Source organism: Mus caroli, unplaced genomic scaffold (assembly GCF_978045245.1).
Source record: "Mus caroli unplaced genomic scaffold, Mus_caroli_1 scaffold_10, whole genome shotgun sequence".
Lineage (NCBI taxonomy): Eukaryota > Metazoa > Chordata > Mammalia > Rodentia > Muridae > Mus > Mus caroli.
Window position 1 is genome coordinate 58,812,272 of NW_028227265.1, and position 8,893 is coordinate 58,821,164.

The following is an 8,893-nucleotide window of genomic DNA, read 5'->3' on the forward strand; positions in this document are numbered from 1 at the left end:
AGGAACCATACGAGGAAGCTGTCCCATATCCCACACCTGGGATTAAAACGAAATATAGTCTTATAGTATTTCTGTGTTTCTCAAGGAAACTAAAATTGTCACTACACCACAGCACCAGCATTGGAGGAGCCTGGTAGGCAGTGGCAGGGGGCAGGCAGGATAAGAGCGTCTGTACTTTCTATGGGATAGAATGTTCTAGAACTCAAGAGGGGAGATGTCTGTATTACACGAAATAGTACATTTATGTGTTGTGTGCTTTAGAACAATAAAACAATTTCAGTAAGTAAATCGATGCGTCAGGAAGTCAGCCCAGGATGGGCTCAGTGGCAGAGTCCCCTCAGCTGGAGAGAACTAAGGAGGAAGATGGACACTGAAGGTGGGGCTTAGGAGATGGGTAGGAGTTCTGTATGAAGTTTGCCCAAACCTATCTGAGTTCTGACTGCCTGAAACCAACATCTTTGCTGAGAATTTAATCATCTTAGTTGGTCAGTCCTGGGCTAGCAGCACCATCCAAGCCTCAGCTACTCTTCCGGAAGCAGAGATGATCCAGGACTCTCTGGATTCTCCTGACTCCCCGAGGTCATCCTGACACAAGGACAGCAGGTTACCCTGTCCTCTGGGGACTCTCATCCACATTTCAATTGATCTGCAGGGATCACGAGGAGAGGCACTGTCCCTAGGGCAGGAAAGTTTGTGCTTTCTTGTGTTGACAGGGGTGGAGTTGGCCCAGCAGGGGCAGCTCACCTCTGCCCCAGAGTGTGAGGAAGTCAGGGTCCCAGCCCGCTGAGGTCATTGTTGGCTGGCAGCCCACAGTCGGGCTACCCCGCTCCCTTACGTGGCTTCGGGGCTGGTTATGAAGTCACCAGCTAAGGATTTTGAGGAAAGAGGAGCCAAGTTGGCACGATGCCACATTCCAGAGTTTTGTGAACCAGAAATCTGTGTTTGGGGGGTGATGCTTATCAGAGGATGGGGGAACTTGGGAGAACATTCCATGAATAAAGTGAATGGCTGACTGATCCTGGGTTTAAAGAGACAGATGCCCTGTCACCACAATGTAGGAAGGGTGGGATGCTATATATAGCAAGGAAGAGCTTGGCAGCTCATTTTCCTCCGTCATCTTGACACTCAGGAGACTGAGGCAGGGGGATTGTGGGTTTGGATTCACAGAGTGAAAGTTCTATGGACCTAGAGGAACTGTCCCCTAGGCTTCTGACAGACTTGTTTTTTTGTTTGTTTGTTTGTTTTTTGAGACAGGGTTTCTCTGTGTAGCCCTGGCTGTCCTGGAGCTCACTTTGTAGACCAGGCTGGCCTCAAACTCAGAAATCTTCCTGCCTCTGCCTCCCAAGTGCTGGGATTAAAGGCGTGGGCCACCACGCCTGGCTGACAGACTTGTTTTAACCCCCAAGTGACACTCTGACACCTGACTGAGACGTTAGGCCTGGGTCTCTATTGACAAGCAGCTGAGAGTGTGAATTTCAAGGTGCACAGGAGCTCCTACTGTGTACTCAGGTCACATGGGCGTCTCTAGTTGTCTACCACAGCCTGTGGTGACCCCACGGGATGAAGCTGAAGGTATAGCTGGTCACACACAGCAGTGGGTGTGTGTTGAGGGGGCACAGACGCCTGGCAAAGTGGGATCCTAAACAGGAAGCCCTGGTGACTTTTTTGATGGGGCCTATGTGGGTTAGGAAAGTTGGGGCCCATCACAGGAAGACACCGAGAGCCAGAGAGGCAACCTGGGCTGGATGAGGTTGCATCTGCCTGCGGCCTGTGGGGTTAGGTGGGGTACAGAAGTGCTGAGAACATTGAGGCCTGTCCCAGCATCCGGACTGCACAGGGCTCCCCGCGTGTGTCTGGCAGCTGCTCAGCCCACTCCTGCCCTACGAAGCCATCTGCATCCCTAGAGACCTTGGGCCTTCCCCAACCTCAGTTTTCCCCACCTGTGACCCATGATGGTCCTGTCTCAACCTCTCATCTCACACAGCAAGACAGTTGTATCCTGATCCTTGGCCTTTGCTCTGCAGTGCAAAGAGGCTGAGGAACTTGTCCAAGGTCACATGGGACTGCGGGATAGTCCCTCAATTTGTAGCATGCACCCCTGGCCCCCGCTGTACCCCTACCCTGACAATGTAGACCACAGCAGCCTTTCACAGAAAGAAAAACTGAGGTTCAATGGTTGGCCTGTGACTAGAAGGCCGCAGTATTATCCTCTGGGATATGATTCGGAGATCAGCAGCTCACCCAGGGCAGAGAATCCAACTCTGAGACTTAAATTTGGGGGAAAACGGTCAGAGATGAACATAATTCCAGAACCCGACTCTCACTGGCCGGGTGTCCACCATGCTGCGCCTCAAAACTGCCCACAGCTGCCATCCCGAGGGCGGTGCCACCTCTCTCCACATTGATCTTTAAGAGTCACCCCCGTGGTGGCACACGCCTTTAATCCCAGCACTCGGGAGGCAGAGGCAGGAGGATTTCTGAATTCGAGGCCAGCCTGGTCTACAAAGTGAGTTCCAGGACAGCCAGGGCTATACAGAGAAACCCTGTCTCAAAAAAACAAACAAAACAACAACAACAACAAAACAAAACAAAAAAACCCCAAACAAACAACAAAAAAAGTCACCCCGTAGGCAAACGGGGTGGAGTAAACAGGTAGTTCTGGGTAGTGCATCAGGGGTGGGGCTTGGATCTGAGGAGAAGTGGTCTGGAATCAGTTTGGGGAGGGTTCTGGGGTCATCCTGGTCTTGGACAGAGAAGATGGCGGGTGAGGACTTACCATGCACCTACCTTGTCTTCACAGGGGGACATGGAGTAACCCTAGTCAGTCATTAACCTGGAGTGACCCCACAGGTCAGAGGTCACCCAGCAGTATGTAAATGCTGGGAGGGACCCCAGCAGGAGCCCTTGATGACACCTGGTGCTGCTCCTTGCTCACTCCTGTCTCCCTCCAGAGGCCCTAACTACAGCCACTATCCTTTCAGGGCCCAGGCTGACCGTGGATGGGGCTCCTGGCACCTTCATCCTTCTCCTCCATCTTCTATCCGAGCCTGAGACCAACTGCCCGCCCCCTCCAGCCACCTGCTGCCTCCTGTTTGGAAGGAGGCCCACAGCAGATTTCCTCTTCCCTCCATTCCCAAGAGGAACCCCTGGTCTGAGGATACTGAGGCAGGCACAGGGCAGGGCACATGTGAGCATCCAGTCATCCCGGAAAGGTAAATCTGGTTCCTGAAGGAGCAATTGTTCTTCACACAGGGTTTTGAAGGATTGGTAGGGGTCCCACAGAGGACACCGAAGAGGTGCAGTCCCTGGTTTGCCCTTATGTCCCAGCCCATTTGGGCACGGCTGTAATGTCTACTCCTGGGACACTGAGGCATAGGGGTGACTTGCCTGAACTTGCCTTTTCCTTGGTTTCACCTTTGATGGGGGTGGAGGGAGGAGGAAAGAGAGAGGGAGAGAGTCCTGGTCCCAAGAGGAAGGAAGAAGCCACTTGAACTTCAGTCTGGACTCCATCACATGTTCTGTGGTCAGCCCTCACTCGGGTCCCAGATCTGCCGGTTTCCCTCCCTACCACCCCCTCCCCCTGCGGAGCCCTGGGATTCCCGCCCGAATTAGCCTGGTCACCCGAGTTGGCATCGCACACGGGGGCGGGGCGGACAGAGTCCAGTGGGTATAAAGGCAGCTGCAGAGGGCTTAACTCAAATACACACTCAGGACACAAGCGACATGGCCCCGCCCGCGCTCCAGGCCCAACCTCCAGGCGGCTCTCAATTGAGGTTCCTGCTGTTCCTGCTGCTGTTGCTGCTGCTGCTGTCATGGCCATCGCAGGGGGACGCCTTGACAATGCCTGAGCAGCGACGCTCCCGCCCTGAGTCCCAACTCAACGCCGACGAGCTACGGGGTCGCTTCCAGGACCTGCTGAGCCGGCTGCATGCCAACCAGAGCCGAGAGGACTCGAACTCAGAACCAAGTCCCGACCCAGCTGTCCGGATACTCAATCCAGAGGGTGAGTAGCAACCGGGGACCCACTTCAGCAACACCCTCTCCAAGCTCCAACCAACACACTCAAATCCACGAGCCCAGCCCAGCTTCCGAGACTCAGTTTCCCCTGCTGTGACCTCTGGAGTTGCCAGCAGCGGGCTCAGCCAGAGTAGGACGGATGACCGTCCCTAGACCGGAGCTGGACAAATGATGTCCAGAGAGGTCAAGATCGCTCCTGGAGATGCACAGCACTCGAGTGGGGGAGGACATGGGGGAAGGTTAGAGGGTCCTGGAGGGAGGAGGGAGGGACGGGAGCCAGGTTAGGAGCCAAAGGGAAAGAACCTGCGGGAACTGGATCGGAAATCTGACGCAATCGCTTGTAAAGAGACTGCTACAGTAACAAGTGACAGTCGCCTGAATGGGAGGGAGGAGGATCCAGGGGCCTGGACTCAGCTCTGGGACCCAGAAGGGCTGGGGGCGGGCCCAGGCTGATTGGGCCACGCCCCCTTACAAATCCGCTAGGGTTGTGTGAATCCAAGTGAACTGTAGCTCTCCCGAAGGATCTGCAAAGCTACACTTGGATGTGGTGGCGCACGTCTGCCACCCTAACTACTCGGAGGTTAAAGCAGGAGAATTGCCTTGAGTTCAAGGCCAGCTGGGACTACAGAGTGAGAACCTGCCGCAAGTTTTATTTGTAGCCCAGGTCGATTTCAAACTCAGGGCAATCCTTCTGCCTCCGTTTCCCAAGTTCTGGGAGGACAGGTGTAGGCAACCAAACCCTGCTTTAAAGAAAACCAACTTGTTTGTTAAGCACTTTATTCAGAGGCTTGGGAAAGGTTGGAGAGATCCATGCTGTCCTGCGCAGGGCAGACCTTAGAGATCTCTGTAGCTAAGAGCAAAATCAACTTTAAGCCAGAAGGTGGCGGTGTACGTCTTTAATCCCAGCACGGGGGTTGGGGTTGGGGGTGAGGGGTGGCACAGAACAGGCAGATATCTGTGAGTTCAAGGCCAGCCTGGCCTACTTAGAGAGTTACCAGGACAGCCAGGGCTATCCTGAGAGACCTATGTTTGACATCTGTGCAGACCCTGTGGTCGTCGGGAGTGGCACATTTGCACAGGGGCACACCTGTGCCTGGCACACCCTGAGGAACATGAGTAACCGGTGTTCTGGTTTCTTCTGCAGTGAGATTGGGGTCCCACGGCCAGCTGCTACTCCGCGTCAACCGGGCGTCGCTGACTCAGGGTCTCCCCGAAGCCTACCGCGTGCACCGAGCGCTGCTCCTGCTGACGCCGACGACCCGCCCCTGGGACATCACTAGGCCCCTGAAGCGTGCGATCAGCCTCCGGGGACCCCGTGCTCCCGCATTACGCCTGCGCCTGACGCCGCCTCCCGACCTGGCCATGCTGCCCTCTGGCGGCGCGCAGCTGGAACTGCACTTACGGATGGCCGCCGGCAGGGGGCGCCGAAGCACGCATGCGCACCCAAGAGACTCGTGCCCACTGGGTCCGGGGCGCTGCTGTCACCTGGAGACTGTGCAGACAACTCTCGAGGACTTGGGCTGGAGCGACTGGGTGCTGTCCCCGCGCCAGCTGCAGCTGAGCATGTGCGTGGGCGAGTGTCCCCACCTGTACCGCTCCGCGAACACGCATGCGCAGATCAAAGCACGCCTGCACGGCCTGCAGCCTGACAGGGTGCCTGCCCCTTGCTGTGTCCCCTCCAGCTACACCCCGGTGGTTCTTCTGCACAGGACAGACAGTGGTGTGTCACTGCAGACTTATGATGACCTGGTGGCCCGGGGCTGCCACTGCGCTTGAGCGCCGGGCCCTGCTCCTCACCTACACTCCCCTTCAAGGATGCTATTTATATTTGTATTTATTAATATTATTAATTTATTGGGGTCGGGCTGGGTGGATGGATTGTGTATTTATTTAAAACTCTGCTAATAAAGGTGAGCTTGGTTTCTATAGGCGTCTCAGTGACCTTGGCATGATACCCACCTCCCTAGCCTCAGTTTCCCTAGTGACCTGAGAAGAGGAACAGAAGAGACAGGCCTCCATTAGTCCGGCCTCAGGGTGATTTTATTGACTGACAGCTGATGTGGGAGGGACCAGCCAGTACCCGGTGGTTCTAGGTGTTTGGGCAAGGAGGAGGGAGGCAGTTTGCAGCTCATCTCTATAGCCTCTGCTTCAGCTCCCGCCTAGGTTTCCCCTGAAAGTGGCCTTCCTCCCATCATGCCTTCAAACCAGGCCTAACATCCCAGAATTAGGGGGGCCTCTGACTAGGTTGGGGTTTAAGGGAACCTGGAACAGCTTGAGGTGTCATAATTTCTTTTTTTTTTTTTTTTTTTTTTGGTTTTTCAAGACAGGGTTTCTCTGTGTAGTCGTGGCTGTCCTGGAACTCACTCTGTAGCCCAGGCTGGCCTCGAACTCAGAAATCCGCCTGCCTCTGCCTCCCAAGTGCTGGGATTAAAGGCGTGCGCCACCACGCCCGGCCCCATAATTTCTTGAAACACACAAAACTCTGGCTCTGGGTCTTGATATTATTCGTTAGGGTTCTCTAGATTCGCAGTACTCATAGAATGAATCTATATACATATACACACACACTATATATATATATATATATATATATATATATATACCCATCCTCTAGAGATCTAGAGAGGGAGTGTTATTAGAATAACTTGTAGGCTGTAGTCCAGATTGTCCAACAATAGTTAGCTGTGAGTGAAAAGTGTAAGAATCCAGTAGTTGCTCTGTCTATATCTGTCTACAAGACTGGGTATCTCAGCTGGTCTTCAGTATGTGCTGGAGTCTTGAAGTAGGCTCCAGTGCCAGGGAAGGAATGGATGGGCAAGCAAGGCAAGGACAAGCATGCAAAGAGCAGAAGCTTCCTTCTTCCATTGTCCTAATATAAGTTCCCAGCAGAAAAAAATCGGGATCATTTAAAAAAATCGGGATCAAAGGCATGGCATGAGCCTTCTCTCAAAAGTCCGACAAGAAGTGGATCTTCCATGGTCAGTTTAGTCTGAGCCCTTGGGAGGTAGAGGCAGGACGATTTCTGTGAGTCCCAGAACAGCCAGGGCTACACAGAGAGACCCTGCCTAAGCAGAAATCACTCACGGGTGTGTGTGTCCTCCAGTTTTGAGTTTAATTCCAGATTCTGTCAAGGTGACAACCTGGAGTCACCACAGCACTGAAGGGGCCTTAAGTGTAATCTGTCTGGTGAGCAGTGACCCCTGGTCGGAAGGACAGAAGGGAAGGAAAAGGGACATACAGAGAGGCAGGAAGAGCCACACAGGCTGGAGTCCCAGACCCAGGATCTGGAACCGGGGAGTCTTGGGGGTGGCAGGAAGAACGGATGAAAAGACAGCGTTGTGACCTGTTGGAGCATCAGGAGAAGAAGGGAGAAAAGGGGAAGGGAATGAGAGGAGGGGAAGGGAGGGGGAAAGAGCCCTGGGAGCTGAGGATGTCACTGAGGCCTTGTGAAAAGGTGGCTATGAGAGGAAGCCTGGTAAGGTTGAGTTAAGGTTAGAAACCCCCATGACCCTGCGTGGATGGTAGGCAGTTTGCCTGTTCCTGGGCACCAAGGTTCCTGTCACGTGGCTACAGCCCCCCAAAGCCCCCCTCATAGAGTGGTTTGTGGCCATCAGTCATGTAAGAGCAGCACTCCAAGTCCCCCACATGTAGATTAAGGTATCCCCAAACTCTCAGACCAATCCAAAGGAAAGTACCTGTTGTCAGACCCTGACCCACCCCAAAACTGTATCTAAGAATCCTATCCAGAAGGAATAAAGAATTTCTTATGAGAGCTTCTCTCTTAAGAGCTGTAACCGCTCAGCGAAGGAAACTACTGTCCTGAAGCCCCCTGCACCCCTCGATGGCTCAGACTGACCTGACTCAGTGGAGAGTGACCTATGCAGCATTTTGGAGCAGCAGAAGTGGCAGTGGCAGAAACAGAGGTGGAGGCAGCTGCAGCAGCCTCCTGGCCAGAGCTACTCTCTGGTGTTGGCCCAAAGTCCCTCTGGCCCCTGTGTAAATCCTGACAGTCCGCAAAAGGTGTTGGCAAAGACTCTCTATCTAACTTCTCAGTAAAACAAAAGAAAACCTGGTAACACAGCAGTCACTTAAGATCCACAGGGAGACTGACTGCCAGATATCAAATCTACCTGAAGGCTTAGCGTTTGGACCTCTGTGGAATTCTCCAAATCCAATAAATAAGCCAAGGGAACGTTCCCATTGGACAGAGAGTTTCTCCCCTTTCCGTCATGGGCAACTCTCCGTCACATATAAAACCTCACCCCAGGCCAGGGAGACATGTGCCCTACTAAAACACCACGGAATAAAGATAGCCAAAAGCAAGCCTCCTGGTTTTGGAGGGGAACAGATCAACTGGCTGGGTAGTGGTGGCGCACACCTTTAATCCCAGCACTTGGGAGGCAGAGGCAGGCAGATTTCTGAGTTCGAGGCCAGCCTGGTCTATAGAGTGAGTTCCAGGTCAGCCAGGGCTATACAGAGAAACCCTGTCTCGAAAAACAAAAAACAAACAAACAAACAGATAAACCCAAGAAGCTAAAACACCCTCCCCTGATTATTTGCTGATCTTGGCTGCAATTTGGCAGTGCATAGGGCCATCTAAAATAGGACAGGCCGGGCGTGGTGGCGCATGCCTTTAATCCCAGCACTTGGGAGGCAGAGGCAGGCGGATTTCTGAGTTCGAGGCCAGCCTGGTCTACAGAGTGAGTTCCAGGACAGCCAGGGCTATACAGAGAAACCCTGTCTCGAAAAACCAAAAAAAAAAAAAAAAAAAAAAAATAGGACAGACAGACTGACAACAACACAGGTCCTGAGTCCCCTCAGTCAGATGACCCCAAAGATCAAGGTCCTAAAACCATTCCATTTTAGATCTCACAGC

The 8,893-nt window shown here is 53.3% G+C and overlaps 1 protein-coding gene across 1 annotated transcript; it reads left to right on the forward strand.

Annotated features, from left to right (window-relative positions):
* Positions 1-3,441: 3,441 nt before the first annotated feature.
* Positions 3,442-5,943, forward strand: Gdf15 (growth differentiation factor 15). Its single transcript, XM_021170582.3, has 2 exons — positions 3,442-4,003; positions 5,162-5,943. The coding sequence occupies exons 1-2, from the start codon at positions 3,724-3,726 to the stop codon at positions 5,791-5,793; spliced, it is 912 nt and encodes a 303-aa protein (XP_021026241.1). The 5' UTR covers positions 3,442-3,723; the 3' UTR covers positions 5,794-5,943.
* Positions 5,944-8,893: the final 2,950 nt, after the last annotated feature.

What these genes read in the sequence shown, in the direction of transcription:
- Gdf15 (XM_021170582.3), top strand. Translation starts at nt 3,724, where the DNA reads ATGGCCCCGCCCGCGCTCCAGGCCCAACCTCCAGGCGGCTCTCAATTG. An exon ending in CCGGATACTCAATCCAGAGG is followed by an intron (nt 4,004 to 5,161) that starts GTGAGTAGCAAC and finishes TTTCTTCTGCAG; the next exon opens with TGAGATTGGGGTCCCACGGC.